Source organism: Pezoporus wallicus, unplaced genomic scaffold (genome assembly GCF_028554395.1).
Source record: "Pezoporus wallicus isolate ANWC-B61680 ecotype Strahan unplaced genomic scaffold, APGP_CSIRO_Pwel_v1 contig_2439, whole genome shotgun sequence".
Classification (NCBI taxonomy): domain Eukaryota; kingdom Metazoa; phylum Chordata; class Aves; order Psittaciformes; family Psittacidae; genus Pezoporus; species Pezoporus wallicus.
Window position 1 is genome coordinate 1,340,115 of NW_026638501.1, and position 18,181 is coordinate 1,358,295.

The 18,181-nt window shown below is 43.0% G+C and overlaps 1 protein-coding gene across 10 annotated transcripts in view; it reads left to right on the forward strand.

The window, feature by feature from the left end:
* The window catches only part of EPHA5 (EPH receptor A5), a 197,853-nt gene extending 184,511 nt beyond the window's left edge, over positions 1 to 13,342 (forward strand). For 7 of the 10 annotated variants that reach the window (XM_057411047.1, XM_057411052.1, XM_057411048.1 and 4 more), the window contains 2 exons: positions 1,584 to 1,739; positions 9,971 to 13,342. In XM_057411047.1, the coding sequence (XP_057267030.1) occupies positions 1,584 to 1,739; positions 9,971 to 10,076 (262 nt within the window). In that variant the 3' untranslated portion in view covers positions 10,077 to 13,342. Of the gene's footprint in view, positions 1 to 1,583; positions 1,744 to 5,329; positions 6,293 to 9,970 lie in introns of those variants that run through there. The other 3 variants (XM_057411050.1, XM_057411051.1, XM_057411055.1) reach the window with 2 other exon arrangements.
* Positions 13,343 to 18,181: the final 4,839 nt, after the last annotated feature.

Genomic DNA, 18,181 nt, shown 5'->3' on the forward strand with positions numbered 1-18,181 from the left:
TCTCTTTCATTTTCAGTTTAGAACAAGTTATTTTCCAGGCCTGTTATGCAGAGTTTCATGCAGTCTTTTATACCAAACTGTTATGCCAGGAAAGAGGAAAATAGGTTGTGAGACCTTTCCTTGAGCTGCTAAGCACCTTCCTGATGCTTTATTCCATGAACATGTCTATGCAATTCCAAGCCTTTCCTTTTCAGAGCTTCTGTGGGTATTTCCAATATGGATGGAGCACCTGAGCAGCAAGGCTTTGGGAATGTGTTTCTATTGTTACAGATTGCCATGCTCAGACCACAGTAATTCCAAATGAATCACAGTTTCAACATACAGCAGCTGTAAAGGATTTTTTTTATATATGTAATTTATTTTTTATGGAAATTGTCATTAATGCAAATAAGGGAGGAAGTCACTCTCTACATTACAGCATGTGCATATCAGTAGGTGCCTCCTGACATTAGTCATGAAAATCCACTTCTCATGATGATTACTTAGGAGTTTTGAATTTCTTATGTGTATAAAATGTTATGGGAAGCCATTATGTTCTTGGTAGTGCAAGTATTCACATTTTATTGGATCCTTCAGCATTACTATTAAATAAACAAATAATACTAACGTGCTCGTAAAATATATGAAGGTTCCTGAAGTGCTATAATATAATATCCCAGCTCTCCTTCCAATTGAAAGTCTTTTAAGTACAATTCTCACTGTCAGAGGCTGACCCAGAAAAAATGGGGCTTTTTTTACCTGTGGGTAATAATCTTTATGCAAGGCTTACATTAGCTGTATGTCCTGATTTATAAAGCAAGGGACAAATCTAGTTTCTTTCCTGGCTGACCGTGGACAAGCCCTCTTTCCTCTGTGCATCATTAGTAGGGTGGTGGACCTGTACGTGGCACTGGTCGCTTGTGCCTGGTACTGTATCAGTGTTTCTGCTGCGGTGAAGTGTTATTATTTGCCTGAATTGCTTCTTCCGTGCATGGCATCATTGAGCAGGTTACAATTGCAGTAGAGAGGCCTTAAGCAAGGGTTCAGGAGCAGGAGTCTACCTCTGGATTCATGGTTGGAGCATTGCTGCTCTCTGCAGGGCTCATCGAATGCTGCTTGTATCTGACATCCCCACCCAACTTCGCTGAAGCAGTCCCTGAAGTGTTAACAGCAGCCTGCCATTGATGGCCACTGCTGGGAAATGTAATTTGGCTTACAGCTTCTAGGCTCTGGCCTATCTTAAGTTAATTATGAGCTTTAAAGGAGAAGGATGAGGAAAACAGAGCAGGAAGAGTGAAATGGGAGACTTTGAAGTAAGAGTGAGCCTGCTTGTTGGTGAGAGGTAACGGGGATAGATGTTAGTCCTCTCCATTTTCTGCTTGCAGGGAGGACCAGAAATGGCAGGAACAGAGTCTAAAGTGGGTGAAGTCACAGGATGTTTGAAACACAGCATATCAAACCTTCTGGGAGGATTTAGGCTTCACCAACCACTGAAACCGTAACAAAAGCATCATCTTTACCATATGAAAATGTGAGCAACTGAGTCACGTTGGGTACTTCTCAATACTGATTCTGTTTGCTTTTATGTTTTCACTTGTTTTTAGAGTATCAAATCTGTTGGTAGAGCACAGTCCAGTTGGGAGCGGCACCTACAGGTCAGTGGGTGAGTGGCTGGAAGCCATCAAAATGGGCCGGTACACAGAGATCTTCATGGAGAATGGATACAGTTCGATGGATGCTGTGGCTCAGGTGACCCTAGAGTGAGTACTGCCCAGATCATTCTCACATCATTTTCTGGAATTTAAGAGGGTGGTAAGACAGACAAACCATTCGAAAACATGCAGTGATGACGCTGCAGAGAGGAAACCATTACCCTTCGTTTGCAGTCAGCAGTTTTAGCATTGTATTGACGATAACAAGTACAGGCAAGACTAAAACTTAACAGTCACTACATTGGCAGTCATTAACTTAACAGTCACTTCTTTGGCTTCTTTGGTCACAGAAATCAATGCTTCAGTTTGAATAAATGCCTCTTGACATAATAGCAGTTGAATATTTGGGGTTATTGCCAAATAAAAAAACCCACCCTACTATTAAATGGATAGGAGCTAGAGTCCCTGCTGTGGTATACTGCCTTTACACCAGATTAGCTGGTTTCACAGTTGACCAGTCAAGCCCAGTAAAGGCAAGAAACAGTATTCAACATTAACAGAAGTAAGCACAAATACAGCTGATGCCAACAGAAGAGTGTCAGCAAACCCACAGCTCTAGGGGATAGGCTCCCTCATCAAAAGACTTCCCTCTGAATGCGCCCTTGGCTTTTGCACATGGGTATGACTACCATCGGCGTGACAGCATTCAAATGACTCGGTAAAAACTTCATGGCTGCTAATTTGGTATGTTCCACTTTGAATTGCGTGCCTTGCTTGTGTAATTGTGTCTGTACTTTCCTCCTGCCACTTACTCAAACTGATCCCAAAGCCTGCCTTTCTGGCTGGGTTAATCTGAGCTTAGTTTAGTGCAGGCGTTAAGGCAGAATGGGAAGGATTATGCTCAGTGCTGCTCTGGAAAAGGTTGTGGCTCTTCTGACCACATGCTAATTGCCAGTGCATATACAGAATCCATGCTGAGGATTAGGAATAAAACAAAAAAAACTCCACAGAACCACAGCAGTTCTGCCTGCCTGGCACAGGGCTTGCTTTGAAGCTCACTGTACAGGATAGGAGGTCCTTTGCACATGATGCAGGTCAGCAGCATCTCCATGGAGTTCAGTTTTGCATGACATTCCTGCACTCCTTCCATGTGTGCATCTGCTCTCACTTAGATATTTGCACCATTCACATCACCAATATTTATCCCTTACACCTGGATATGCACCTCAGGGTGCATGGATTTCTGCCGAGATCTTCTTTTGTGTGCCTTGAGACCCTTACATGCCATTTCCAAGCTAATACTGCATTTACGTGCCATGTTACTTTGGCTTTTGAGCACTCCACCATTCCTTACCTACTCACAGAAACACCCAGGCTTCAGAGCTCCATTTAGACTGGTGATCTACAAATGCTGACCAAGAAAGAGGTCCATCCACAGAGTGGTCAGAGTCCACGCAGCAGAAAGATGCAGATAGAGGCTGAGTGGAAAGAGGAGGGATAGGATGAGGCAGTAATTTAAAAGAAAAGGAAAATGTTGGAACATTCCCCTCTGCTGTGCCAGCTCACACGTCTTACCAGTGCAAGTTCTGGTAGAAAATGAAGGTTGTCTAAATTATATCACAGACTTATTGCTGCTTGGCTGAATTAAAAAAGAAAATTAAGTCTCAATAAAGCTTCCAGTTTGCTCCTCTTTAGAGTTTTATGCAAATTCAAGAGCTCTAAAAGAAATGCTCAGAAATGAAATGTTTTGGTTTGGGTGAGAGAAATGTTGGGTTCAACCCCAAATTAATGGTTGTTTTTGACAGTCAAGTAGAAGTTTACTTACTCATGCAGCTTTAAACAGTCTTAGCATCCCCCTATGCTGATGCAGTCTTAGCATCTCATCCAACTGACAAAACCCCTCATTTTTTTGAGTGCAACATTTTATATTGCGAAATTATGTCATTAATTTGACTTAAAAATCTAAATATTTCCCTACTCTTTGATATTCCAGAAATCTTAAAAGTATCCCGAAAAAATCTTTTCAGGATACTCAAGAAGTATTTCAAAACATTTTTTCCAGTTGGCAGTGAACCAAGAAAGCCATTATCTGTACAGTTCTAGCCAGAAAGGCAAGTTGGTTTAAAAGTCTTTAAATAAGATTATGGCTGCCAGAGATGCTCTGACCCTCACCAGCTGCAAACTGCCTCTAAGGCCCACTCCAATGGGTCCCAGTATGTGCTGTATAGCACAAGTGTCATCCTGCTCTGGCCTTTACTAGCCCCAGTGGAGACCACATGTCTGAGCTTTCAGCTTTCTTCAGGGCCTTTACAGCAGCAGAGCAGTGCAGTAGAGCCGATGCCTGGGGAGCTTCTGAGTTTTGTTTGTGGGTTGGGTTCTTTTAAGCTAAAAGAACACATCTCATGAATCCATTTTGAATTTCAGTTGAAAGTGAAAATGTTGAAACTAACTCCCAATAGTTAGATATCTATGCCAGCAAATAAACTCCTCCCCTGCCTTGGACAAAGATGCATGAGTCGGGCTTAGTTCTTGAGCAACTCAGCGCATCTTTGCATTAACAAAAAGGCTTGACCCTATTTGGAACTATTTTGGGATAACTGTGAAAGGTTCATTAAAAAGCTAGCCAAGCATCCAAATCAAGACTTATCTCCTCCTTCTCAGGTATAGTAAAAAAGACAAAAGACTACATTCTCAACTATTAAAGACGAAGAAACCATCATAGTGGCTTAAGAGGAAAGGTGTCCCATGTTGAAAACTTGAACTACATGCTCAGGATGATGTAAACTTGTAGATTGCCCTTAAAATCAACAAAGGGTGGCTCCTGGGTGGGCTCAGCTGAGACTCATGGGTTCTCCAGAACATAAACACTGCAACAACAGAAGTTCTTTAAAGGTTGATATATTGGGGGTTTCAGTTTTCTGTAGGTTTTCATTTTTTTTTTTTCTCCCTGAAAAAGGGAGCCACAAACCATTTTGTACTCTGCAAAAGAGAATTTTCGTTAAATGTTCCTTGTCATTTTTAACAGAGGCAACTGTTCAGTATATTCCAGAGCTGGGACTTGGGGGGATCAGGTGAAAAGGTGAACGGAACATCTGAAAGTAGCTAGCTTTTCCCAAATGACAACAGTAAAACATTCTTTACAATTTAAGAGGTTGCCTCCAAATACCGTCCAAAATGATCTTTTCCAAATTTAAACTGCATAGGAGACAGATGTGGAAATCAAATGGAGAAAGGAGAACAGGAGAATTGCTGCTAGAAAAGCCAAAAAAAAAAAAAGATTAATGTAAAGGATTCATAAAACCTTCTGAAAAAAATTAGTAGCACTGTAGTAGGTGTTGGCCATAATGCTGATGGGACTGCCGACTGTGGGCACCTAGCCTGTGGCCTTTTTACAGGACCTGGTTGAAAAGGTAGATGTTCAGCACATCTTTTAAATTCTGCCACTGTTTCCACCCCCTCTCGCATGCAAAGCAAAATCCCAATTACTGCACTGCTTTTTTTTTCAAACTGATGTCTGGATGCATTTATTCCAGAAAAGAATAGTAGTAGTGACAAATTTCTGAAAGCAAAAGATTAAAAAAGCTAAAACTGGTGAATATCGCCCCAAGTCCTGAGCTCTGCCTGCTTAAGCAAAGTCCTGAAAATGTATGTGTTCAAACAAAGAGTGATTTCTACATTTAGCTCTAATTCTTGCAAAGGGATGAATCACCTTGTGAAAAGTGGAGCCTCACCCTCCACCCCCTCTTTCCAACTGGATATCAGACTTGAAGGCAACCTTTCCAGTGGATCAGACCTGCTCTTTAAACTTGTGGATCACCTAGTGACTTTGAGTGTGTCTGGACCTCTTTCAATCCACTGCAAGAATAACTTTACCAGGACAATACTCAAGAATAGATAGATCCATGACATGAGTTTCAGTTTGACCCTTGACTGGACCAATTACTAACCATGTGGACTACATACTTCCACCTTTTGAAAGATCTGTACTCACTGAATCTCAGGACACCCTCTTGTTTGTTATTAGATGGAGAACTCTGAATATTTGTAATATGTGCTGTGTTGCTTTGCATTGTATTTTTTTCCTTCTAAAATAAAATATTTATTAAAAGTTATACTGAAGAGTTTAAGAGTTCACCTGCTCTAGATGCTTATTATTAACCTGAAATCTCAGTCCTGAAATTGTGATACTGTGTCTGCTTCTGAACAAACCAGTTCTCATCTCGTAATCAAGTAGGATGGGAATAATGAGTAAGAGCAGATGAACTCTTAAAGTCCTTATTTGATGCTGAAGTCCCTAGCAAGTGGATTCCTCTCTCTTTAGCATCTCCTGAAGGTCTTTGAGGTTGTTCTTATCGCTTATTCAAACTAACAACTAACTCTGTGAGTAGTCCCAGTCTGATGAGGCAACTATAGAGTTACACCACATAAAGGTGGTGAAATCTGGCCTGGATAGGAGATAAAATACAAAATACCTGTGATTGGTTTACTAGTGCCAGCCACTGAGATCTTCCATGAATGTGGCCCTTTTGTTTGCATGACTAACTGGCTAATGAAGAGGGTTATATTTTATGTGGCATACCAGTCCTAGTCTACACTGTGTTTGACAAACTGGTCCATGGTGTATAAGTAGTTCTATTTGTAAATAAAATGGTTTAAATATATTTCTTACTATGTGGAGACTGTGAATTCAACCCTTGCAAATAGAGGATATTGCAAGGAAGAAGATACCATGTTGTCCCTGGCACACTGCAGTTGAGCTTCTGTGCAAGGCAGTGGTAAGAGAGCAGCATGCATGCAGCTGAATACAGGCTGGTTTGGATGAGCCAACACCAATTTGCCCTTTTGTTTTTGGTCACCAGTTTGCCCTTGGCTTTTTGGTCAACTTAGGTCAGCTTCTTAGTACTCTGTTGGCAGGTAATTTGAATTCCTGCCTGTTCCCATTTTCAGCCCTATGTAAATGAAAGACAAATGCAAAGGGAAAACTAATCCCTGAAACAAAAATAAAAGTTGTCTGATTGCTTAGGGAGGTTAAGTATTTTGAAGCAGGGAGACACCACAGCACATAGTTGCATGGCCTCTGTGGTGCCTGCGCTGCTGCATCTCCATGGCCTTGGGGGGTGCCTGTGCTGCTGCTGCAGTAGCACACACAAAACCCAACACTGGTGATCAGACCCCTTGCACAGCAAGATGCAGCCTGGATCCTGATCGCAAGTGTCATTTGTCCACGGGTCTTAGCTGTGCCTTTTCTTAGAGGGAATTGCACATTTCTATTTCAAAGCCCCAGCAGACAGCCACACACATCTCTGTTGTGCTGAGCCCACTGAAATTACTAGTTGGCTGCCTTCGGATGAGCCAGGCAGCTCTACACTGGACCTTGACAACACTTGCTTGGAAGCCCTTAAGCACAGAAACTGGGGTTTGTTTGGGCGAGGGGGAGGAGTTTGTCCCAAAACCAGCTGGTTTGTGCACCTGGTTTTGTTTAAATTGGCTTCTGCCTTGCACTAAGTCCTTCAGAACTGAATGGGAGTGTGCATCATGCTGTAAGACATGGTCGGGAAAAAGGAATTAAAGCTCATGCAACCTTTAGGCAGTGTTTTGTAAGTTTTGTTGCTGGCTTTGCAATGCGTGAAGTGGCTTTTGAATAAAGCTGCTAATTTTATACTGGGTGAGCATCTGGCTCGGGAGCTGTTGTCTTCTGGTGTGTCTTTGTGGAGGTGAAGGACTCCACAGTAGCAATTTTTTTTTCTCCTCTCTGAGGAGCCCCTGTGCTTTTGACTGGTGACTCTGCGTTTGAGAGAATTTGATACTCAAAAAAGAAAAATTAGACTGGATCCCCTGGTGAGCAGCTAATGGATTGAAACTAGAAAGTCTTTTTTCTTCTTTCCCTTTTGTAATCAGAAGGCACACCTCAAGGATATTGAGTTAAGGGGTTACTGTAAGTGGTGAGGGGAAATCTGTGTAGTTAAGTAGTTTCGGGTTTTTTGTTAGACTGATGGAGGGGATGTGAAATGCCAAGATGTACATGCCTTTCTCACAAGTTTCAAGCTATTTTTTTCCTGCATAACATGCAAGACTATCAGAAACAGTACATCTGTGAAATACATGGTGCTGGATTTTCAAAAGAGCTCAGCTTGCACTTTACATACCTGAAAAAAAAAAAAAGCTGAATTTTCAAAAATTGCCATCAGAGCAGCACTCAGCAGGGGGAAGATGGATGTTGGCTCTTTTAAAATCAGGTCCTATACTGGGTTCGTTTGGGTTTGGTTTTTTTTTTTTTTTTGATCTTTGGTGTGAACTTCCAACTGTGCTGTGTACATAAAATAAATTGCATGTAACAATAGCATTACTACATTTTCCTTTATTATTTAGATGACTTGCTGAATTAGTTTCACAATTCAGTGGAGGCAGAAATGAAAGTGTGTCCCCCTGAGAAGGTAGGCACCTTTTGCAGGTGCTGCTTTCTTTGCCAGCTAAGGAGCATTGCTGATGTGTCTTATTGACCTCCCTTGCTCCATGCTGGTTATATTTGTTATTTCCCCTATGAATTGGCAAGATGCATTGCCAAATAAGAGTATGATAATCAAATGAAGTGTTTAACCTGGAGCAGAATATCTGATATTTTCCCAATGAAAAGGCTGAAAGCATGACAATCTTTGAGAACAACAGATCTAGCTTTTGGCTTCAATCAGCTTGTGTGTTGATGTATCAACCTTCACACAGGATTGGTTTTTATTCAAAGCAATGTTCATCTGTATAAGTTTTGGACATAGGTGGTTGGTTGTATTCAAAGGACTCTGTCCAGAGTGTGAAGCTGCTGAGAGAGGTATACCTCCATAGGTAGCTCACGCAACATTACATGAAAGCGTTTTGGTGGTCACTTGCGTGCGTTCACCTGCACTCCAGCATGCAGCCATGATGTTAGCTATAGGCCAGGTTTGCAGTATGTTTCAGGTGATGGTTGGGCTCCTGAGTGTTGTTGGAAATCTCCAGCTCTCGCACACATCAGACCTGCCAGTGTGGTTTCCAAAAAGCACCTGCATGTTTGAGGAGGTCACTTCCCACTGGCTTTCAGTGGAGAGCTTTCTCCACAAAGACTTGCCACAGGGTGTCAGCAGCTCTGGGATTCATGTGTGTATTACAAAAATTGTAGAGCCCTAAAGGGTGTTCAAAAACATCCTTTATTCAGTCCAGCATGGAGGTAGAAAGCAAGGGGCTGATATTTTTCTGGTGAAAGTCTTAAGACAAAATACCATGTTTCCTCTAAGGCAAACTGCTTCTCTAACAGTCTGTCTTGTGCTGGAAACACATGGACCTGTCCTGATGTTTCTTCTGATATACTATTGTTACAATTTCTTTGTTAACACTTTTCCCCCCAGAAAGAAATCCCTACAGCTATACTCTACCATAACCCATGGCCTTACCTGGCTTTAGGTGTGTCATTGTCTCTGATCACCCAGTGTCCTGCTGTAGTATCTCCAGGGGACAATTTGTTGTACTCCTGTCTTTGGATGGGATAAATTGTTGCCTGGAGGGGCCTCTTTCATGCCATCAACGTGAACCCTGGTGATTATCATCATCTATACACCTAAAGTTTAGAGGGCTGAGCTTCTGAGAAAACAATCTTTCCTCCTAATCCTGCTTTTCACATAAAACTGTCTTATATTACAGCTTTTCTGTAATGGCTGCCCATTAGACAGATTCAACACAAATGCCTTTGGCATTTACCCCCCAAAAAAAAAACAAACATGGGCTTATGGGAAGATGTGCAAAGGCTCAGAGGGGAGCTGCATTGCCAGTTCATGTTAGAAGGTCGTTGGGCTAGTGGCTCTTCCAGAGGCTTTTGCCTTTCAGCTCTCTGTAGCAGTTAGCTCTAGGATTGTGGTTTGTGTATCTTTGGCTTTGCCTCTTCGGAAGAGGAAGGAAGCATGGATTGACCTCACTCCTCACTGCTTGTATCCAAGATGAAATATCAGCCTTTCCAAGAAGAGGAAACTGCAACACAGGCTTTCTTACATAGCTTTTCTCTTGAAAACAGGACTTTTCACACCTAGCAGACTCCCTGGCTAAAAGTGGTGCTGGCACTTTGCTGTCCAGCTTTTCTTCTTGGCCAGCGAGGTGATCTCAGTCAAATTCTGTCACCTCTCTGAGATACCATTAAAAAGAATAATAATTAAAAAAAAGAAATAGTGAAAACTAAACTTGCCAACTAAACTCGGCTTCAGGAGCTGCCAATGGTAAGAAGTAGGCGCTGACAGCAGCATCGGCGCATGCGGTGCGTGGTGTGTGTGGCGGCGTGTACCTGAGAGGCCCCTGGAACCAACGTCTGCTTTCTCCCACAGGGATTTGAGGCGGCTGGGAGTGACACTTGTTGGTCACCAGAAGAAGATAATGAACAGCCTTCAAGAGATGAAGGTCCAGTTGGTGAATGGAATGGTGCCGTTGTAACTTGGTTTTAAAGTTGCTTCCTCAAGTGGGTTGGTCCTGCACTTTGTACACTAGCCCTGAGATTTATTTTGACTAAAAAAAAAAAAAAAGATAAAAAGGGAAATTCAGTGGTTTCTGTAACTGAAGGATATTGGCCTCTGCTGCAGCGCTTCTAAAGCAGTGTTTTGACTGAAGTTTTCCTTTTTTTCCTATTTGTGTCCTCATTTTCATGAAGTAAATGTAAGATGCATGGAACATGGAAACGAATTTGCTGTACATGAGGTTAACCCATCTCTTAAGCTTCAGCAATGACTACAGCAAGCCTTCCCACCACACATTGTCTGTACATGGGAGATAGAGAGATATATATAGCACCTTTATATACTTAATTACAGCAGCACATGGTAATACTTCCAAGGACTGACTTGAGCAGAGGAGTTTCGTAGCCATTTGTGGGCTCCCAAAAGCTGAGGTTTGCTGAAATTTCACTTCAAGTCTTACTTGTCTACAGAAGTGTATTGAAGAGCAATATGATTAGATTATTTCTCGATATTTTGTTTGTAAATTGAAAGAAATGAAAAAAAAAATGCTGTTACACAGCATTAAGTTATGGATACTAGTGTATAAACATGTTGCTTGCTCCATGGTAAATACAATACAGGGTGTATATTTTTTTCCCTCCCTCTGTGTTATCAAGCTCTTTTTGTTTGCTCTTCTGGGAGGATAATACATGATGAAGATGTATATACTGTACAGTTTGCTACGCATCAGGTACAAAATTTGGGCTCTTTCTTTGGTTTGTGCTTTTCTTCCCTCTTGCTTTGCTTTGGCTCCCTTTTGTGTTAACACTATGCCTTGTATTTTTGCTGCTGTTTGGTTTGAGCAACATATAAAGCCTTCAGGAGTTTTGACTGCATACATGAGGTAGAAGGAGTCTGCATAAATAAAAGATGTCCTCCCCTCTTTCTTTCCACCATGGACTGGGAATGTCCAGAAGAAGAAAAGTAAAACATCTGCTTCTCAGTGGCCTCCAGCAACAGCATGGGATTGGTTTTTGTGTGTATGAGTCCTACCCAAGATCCTGTGGGACTGCCTCCACACCAGCATTTTCAAACTGGCAGCCATCACCACATGCAGCCCTCACACTTGTCACTGGAGCCCAGAAGAGAAACCATGACGTGGTTTGAGCTGGAAGGAAAGGATTTTGCTATGCCTCTTCTCGTGAAGGGGATTAAGTCCTGGGGTGGAGTGTGGAGGTGAGACTGCGGTCATCCAGCATGGAGATTTTGCAGTATTTCACCCAAAGCAGTGGTGGGGTGGTTGTAGTGGGGTTATTTTGGGAACTGTGCTGTCTTAAGTTGTATCGGGGCATTTTGATTTTGGGTATGGACCTGTCCACTTTGGGGCAGAGCACAGAGAGGAGGGAAGAACAGAACAGCACAACATTATGACAGCAGTGGCATCCCATGGGTGAGAAGGTACCATCTGTCTAGGGCTGGTATAGCTCAGATCAGCACTTTCTTGTAGTTGGGGTTCAATGTGTCCACTAAAGCTCATGGCTGCTGTTTTCAGATTGAGCTGTTTTCAACCTCATCACCTGGGAATCCCACCAAGAAACAGTTTGGGGCTGTCCTTCTCCTTTTGTTGCACATAGGATTAATCAGCACAGTTAATTTGCAATTCATAGGTTGGTGGGTTTTTTTTTGGTGAAGGCTTTGGTAAAGATAAGGATTTAAAAGTGGATCAGTGGATGGCAAGTGTTTGCTGTTTCTGTAAATATACTGCTTCCTTAGAGCTTGGGTAGCATCTTGTAGCATACTTCCTTGGTGATAACATTGACATACTGACTTGCCGCAGCTCCCTTCATCCCCAGTGCTGCCAAGCCTGAAGAGCTCATCCAGTGCTGAAAGGAGGCCTGTGTCCCTTCATGTCTTGCAGGAGCAGGTGTTGAATGCCACCTTCAGCTGTTTCAGAGGTCTTTCTCCCAGTTCCCCCAAGTCTTCAGATGCGATTTGATACAAAGCACACTTTCTAAAGAAAAGAGAAAGGTCTAGGAGGAGAGGGTTAGGTGGGCTTTTTTTTTTAGCACCAGGGCTTTACTCGCTTTCAGCAGGGCTTCTTCAGGCAGTATTTGCCTGTTCTGAATGGCCTCCTCCTCCTTTTCCGTGAGCTGCTGCTGAAGTACTCAAGAATCTGGAGAAATAGGAGGGAAAGGAGCTGCAGCAAGGTCTGACAAATCTTGATACTGTGATTTCTCATCCTGTTGTTTCATTTTGGCAGCCACTGGACCACAAAAGAGGAGGGGGAATCAAGACATAACAATTTCGGCACAGAAAGAGATTTGTCATATAATAGGTTATTAGAGCTGTCAGCAGAACAGTCTTGGGATTTGTGCCTCCCTGCCTGCAGCGCTTGGGAAAATAATCCATAGGAAGGCAGAAACAACTTATTTCATCAGGAGGAATCGTTCTCTGCTTGTTCCTTACCTACTGGCTCTGTCGGACTTGGGTTTGGTCTTTTCTCATTACCTTTTAACAGCAAAATTCCCTTTTCACCATTCGTGGAGTTTTAAAGGCATATGTGATATGGCTGGGGTGTACATCAGATGCTGGAGTAACATTCAAGATTATGAATTGGTGGAAAACAAACTGTCCTTAAGCCAGACTGCATTTGTAAATAGGACACCTCAGTTCCTTAAATAAACAAATAATCTTTTCTGTTTATTTCAAGAGCTGTTCTTGCTACGGATCCATTATAATAGGCTTTGTCTTGGAGCTAAAAGTACAATAAAATGGTAATTTAATGAGTAGGGTCCAAAAGTTACAGCTTGTATGTCCACAAGCAAATACCAGAGACAATGGAGACTTTTGGTTCCCGTCCAAGAACTGGAAGTAGTTGGTGTTTTGGCATGATTGTATATATAATGGAGTGCAGCAGAATGAGATGACAGTAATATTTTACTTGTTATGCTCTTTGTAAAGACTTTAGGTGTGTTGCCTGCCTGCAGTGGGTCCAAGTTCTTTTCTTTTCCATCTTGCTTGGCTGGTCCAGTGGGTGCTTTTTTCCCAGTATATTTTGCTGCTAATTGTAAGGAAGGTATTTCAAAGGATCTGGGACGTGAAAAGGCTCTTTTCAATGTAGTTTACCCTTTTGGGAAAAGGAAGTGTCCCCAAGCATGGCTTGTGTAGACTAACTCCCTTTCACTGTGTAGCTACCATTTGGAAAAATAACCTGAGCATAAAAAATAAGACTGTTTTAAATGAAAAAAAGAAAAACTTTAAAATTTTTATTTATTCCTTCTATATGTTAGTGGCGAGAAGAACAAAAAATGAAGGCAATTTTCTTTTTGTTTTTGTCTGTTCAGTGTTGAGTATAATGTAGAAAGTCCCAGTGGTCAAAAAATTGTAACTCCTTGGACTGCTGTGGTCTTGAAATTAGTAGTTAAGGCATATGTTAACATACATCTGTAGCAGTCTTAGGAGTGACACTTAGTTTCCAGTCCTTTATTGTAATTCCTTAGGGCAGGTAAGGTGGGAGCTGGTGTGTCCAGCTGCGTCTCCTCGCATCAGCGTGTTAACTCATAGGAGACTAGCATTGCTGTATTTATTCCTCTCCTTCCCACTCCCCCACCTCCTTGGATGATCTTTGTGCATTTTGTTTGTGTACATGGGTTGTTTTTTTTTTTTTGTAGTGTAAGATATGAAATTTTCTATTTTTTCATAAAAATAAAAAACTTTGACTAACAGTGACATTCAGTTGTGGATCACACGCACACGTGCTCCTTCGCTGTCCACAAAGCGTCATGATTTTCCCCTTGGAAAGGAAATAAATTCTATTTTTTTCTCTCCTAAACACAGACTTGGTGCTAATCTTGTGGTCCCTAGGGAAGAGAGGGGCCTCTGGGACAAAGAAGATGCGTAGACCCTACGTGAAGCCATCCTACCTTGTTACAGTCTGTTCCCTCTTTCCTGTGTTTTTATTTTGGGGGGGAAGGGAATCTTTTTAGTCTGGCTTGTGAGGCAAAGCATCCACCAAGCCAATCAAGACTCAGAACAGTTCCTGGCCACACCGTTCTTCCATCCCTCAGAAATACCATGGTTTTGTGATTTCCCTCCTCCAAGAACTGCTTTTCTCTGATTTTTTTGGGGGAGGTACCCCAGCCGACCCATGGCTGGCCAGAGCACCCATCACAACATTCCCCACCCCATTCCCCCCGCCCCATGGATTTGAGGCAACCTCATGCTGCAAAGGCACATGTCCCAGTCTTAAAGAGCAGTGAGAAAAGCCATGGCTGGGAAAGGCTGAGGGGCAAGGTGTAAAAGATCAGCCTGGGAAAGGTCTAAGAGAGGTGGTGGTGGGCAGCCAGCATCTTCTGGCTCCTGCATGATGACCGCTGCTGGAGAACAAATGGGAGAGCTGCAGATTAGGATGCTGGTTCTCCCAACATCTTGGGAAACCACAGCCAACAGTGGGTGGTACACTCATACCGTGGCCAGGAAAGGCATGGTAGGCTGGGACAGCAGGCGAATGCTGCTTTATATATTAAAGGGAGCATAAGGTCAATTGGGTTAGCAAACTGAGCTTGTCAGCAACTTGGATAAATTTACTCTGGATTGACACGGCAGTCCCCATGCAGTGTTTTCTTATTCAGCCCACGGTTATCTGCTGCTGGACCACGATAGCGACAGACGTTGGGAGGATCAGAGGGACTTTGAGGATGGGGAAAAAACTCACCCTATGTTAGCAGCATCATTCATGGAGGCAGAGAGCCTGCTAAGAGGAAAACACAAAAATGGGGAAACTTCTTTAAAGGGGCTGCATGCAAAATAGCTTTACAGGTGATGGGGAGGCATCTGAGAGCTGAGGCTAGTCTTGTAGGGAAAATAGGGAGGTTCACCACTGCTAGCAGCTTCAATGCAAAGAAGAAAAAAAAGAAAGAAAGTAAAAATGAGAGCTGGATGCAAACTTCTTCCATAATGTTCCATTTTAAGTGAGAACTAAGGAATTAGGCAATTTCTTTGAGCCTTTGTGCCCATCCTGGTTTGGGACCAGCCTTACAGAGCTCTCGAATCAGGGTTTGCTTAGTATTTTCTGCCATTGGGCTCAGTGTGAGAAGAGGCACTTGTACTTTGTGGCCACAGAGTAATAAACTTAACCTGCTCAGAAGGGTAAGGTGCTTTACATGCAAAGTGGGTCCTAAAGCATGTGCCTGACTTGCTTACATTTTGGGTGTGCTTCTACACAGTCTCCAGCTGGTCCCTGCAGTAAATAGACAGCTTTATCTCCAGTCACATATGCCATCTCTCAAGGATGCTTAACAGGCTGTGAAGAGGGGAATTATTCTCTGCATCACTCTGATTTTCAGTAAATCCAAAACAAACTGCAAAGTGAGGTGACTCCCAGTGCTGGAGACACTGCAAGGCACTGAACTAGCACCTCTGTCTTATTTTTCTGTCCAATAACCTAAAAACAGGGCTCAGAGGGCTCTGAACACTCCCCTTCTTCTCCTCTGTTAGCCTGACAGGATTTGAGCCTATAGTGCCAGTATCCCCACAGGATGCTGCAGCTCTGGGGCAGGAGTATGGGGAGGCTGCTCCCCATCACCCGGTGAAGCTGAGCTGCCATGCAGAAAGTGATGCAAGATTTATGAAGCCATGGGGAGAAAGAGCAAAGGACTATTCATGTATTTTTCATGGGCTGCACTGCATAAATAGCATGGAATGCATAAACTGTGACTGGATACTTCCACAAAGAAGGGGACCAGCAAGCAGAAGAGATGAAAGAATGAGATAGATTTATTCAAGTCAACAGGGCCTGTTCAAAGTCACCCTCCAGTGCATTAAGGAGCAGCAGAAACAGCATGAGCTGATCCAAGGGTGATTAATTTTTGCCAACATGAGGAGGGAGCTGGACTTTGAGGAGTGGAGAAGGGCATACACTGTTCCTGCTTGGTAAAATGGATGGGTGGGACGGGAGAATCTACCTTATACACAATGCTTCCACTGCAATATGAGACTTAGGGAGCTTCTAGGACAAGCCACTGCACCAGCAGACAGGCCAGTGCAGAAAGTGAACCAACATCAAGGCATTGCAGAAACAACTAAAACAGAGGAAGTTGGGAAAAAAAGGGCTACGCTGGATAACTCAGCACAGGGCTGCAGTGGGGACACTGCTACAAAGGTGGCAGTTCCCTCAGCAGGGCGTGTGTGCTTCCAAGTGTGCATTTTCAATTATTCTTTTGCTGTCAGAGCTCAGACCTCGTGGGTGAAGATGGTTAGCAAGGAAGCAATCTGGGGCTGATAATAGGGTAGGAAATGGGAGCCAGAGCAACATGGCCAGCAGAAGGCTCACTCTGCACCCCCCAAGAGCAAACCAGGGTGTGCTTGCAGTTACTACACACCAGAGGGTCTCTGGGGAAAAAGCCTCGGAGAAACTCAGGGAAGGGTGATGCTCACTGAATATACTGATTGATTGCCTCTATAACAAGACTTCCAGTTGGAGCATTTGGGGCAAGTCCTTCGGGACTCACGGGGGTTTGATGGCTACAGACCCCTGCATTATAGTGAGCTGTGATAACCCATTAATGTATGGCTGATTATTTTCCTCCTGGAAAGGTTTATGAGCCAGCCATGGAGGAGAACAAGGTGTCCACATATAGATGATTTTCTTACCCCATCATTCCCTCACCTCCAGCTGGGGTCAGCCCTGCTATTTGTAGTGTCAGTATTAGCGATATGCAGCAAATAAAGTATAATAAAAGAAAGAAGATGCTTTTCTGTGGTGATGTGATGCTTTGATAACCTATTAACAGCTCTAACCAGGATTTTTTTGACCACAAAACTCTTTAAGCTTCCCCATAAGCAGCCAATGGATGTGTTTGTGCTGGTGAAGATGACATTTCTCTCAAAGCTTATTTTTTTTAACTTTGAAACCAAAAGGAAAATCTGAGCTGAAAAAAAAGCAGCAAAACTGTGAGATAGGCTGCCAGCTATTTTCTTGGTTTGCTCCCAATAAAGGCCATATTTATTACAAGAAAATTGAAATCCTATCGATTTCTCTTCTGAGCTGCTGTGTTTCAAGCTTGACATTTAAACACAAAACTCCAGGCTCCAAAGTTTAATCATTTACTCCTCAAGAGTGTGGAGCTGCTGAGCCAAAGGGAATGCAAGGTAAAAATGGTATTTCATTGGAAAGAAAAAGAAGATAGGGAAATGATATGTTCATTTAAAAAATAAGATAGGCAACAACCTCTCCCATCTGGTGAGAAAAACGCCGACAAAGTGGCTTCCTGCAGTGTCTTTCCACGAGACGTGTAGTAGCTCAGGACCACTGGGCTTTCTAATATCTTTCAGATGGGATAAAATCTATGGTTGGACCCAGATAATGTAGGAGGAAGGGAAAGGAGATGTATGTGTGCAGATGGGGAGGGAAGGAAGGATATATATGCATACATGTGCAGAACACCAGGTGATATGGTGATTGGCAGCAAACAGCCCAGGAGTGATCAGGCTGAGAAGGCGTGGGTTTTGGCTGCACAGCCAAAATCATAGGTCTTCTTGCACCAGCAATTACAACTTTTCCAGCAGAAAACAAAACCAAAAAAAAAAAAAAAACAAAAAACAAACAAACAAAAATAATGAAATAATAAAATTGTAAGTCTTCTGTGTGGTGAAAAGCTGGTGGCTCTAGTACAGGAAAACTTTGGATGCTCGTGGGGAGGGCAGTAATGGGCATGCAGCATCCCAAATCAATGAGGATAGTTCCTTCAGGGCACAGAAATCAGCCCTGCAATAGCTTCATCCTTCCCCCAGATCTAACTAAGAGCTGTGGGTCATTGCACTGCCCTCCAATTTTATGCAGCAGCTGGAGAGACATCAAACCGTTAGTCCCCACACTTTGCATCCTGAAGGGAGGATCCAGGCGGGGGTAAAGCCTTCATATATTATCCATTCCTCCCTAATGCCCTGGAAGTGGGTGATTTCTTTGTCAGGGAAGGCAATTAGCATTCAGGTGCTGCTGTTAGCCTAATCAGAATGGCAAAAGGCTGACAGCGGTATCTGCAAAGCCAGGCCTGGGTCAGAAATGTAATGGAGAAATAAATTATGGCAAGAGATTGCATTCAGATA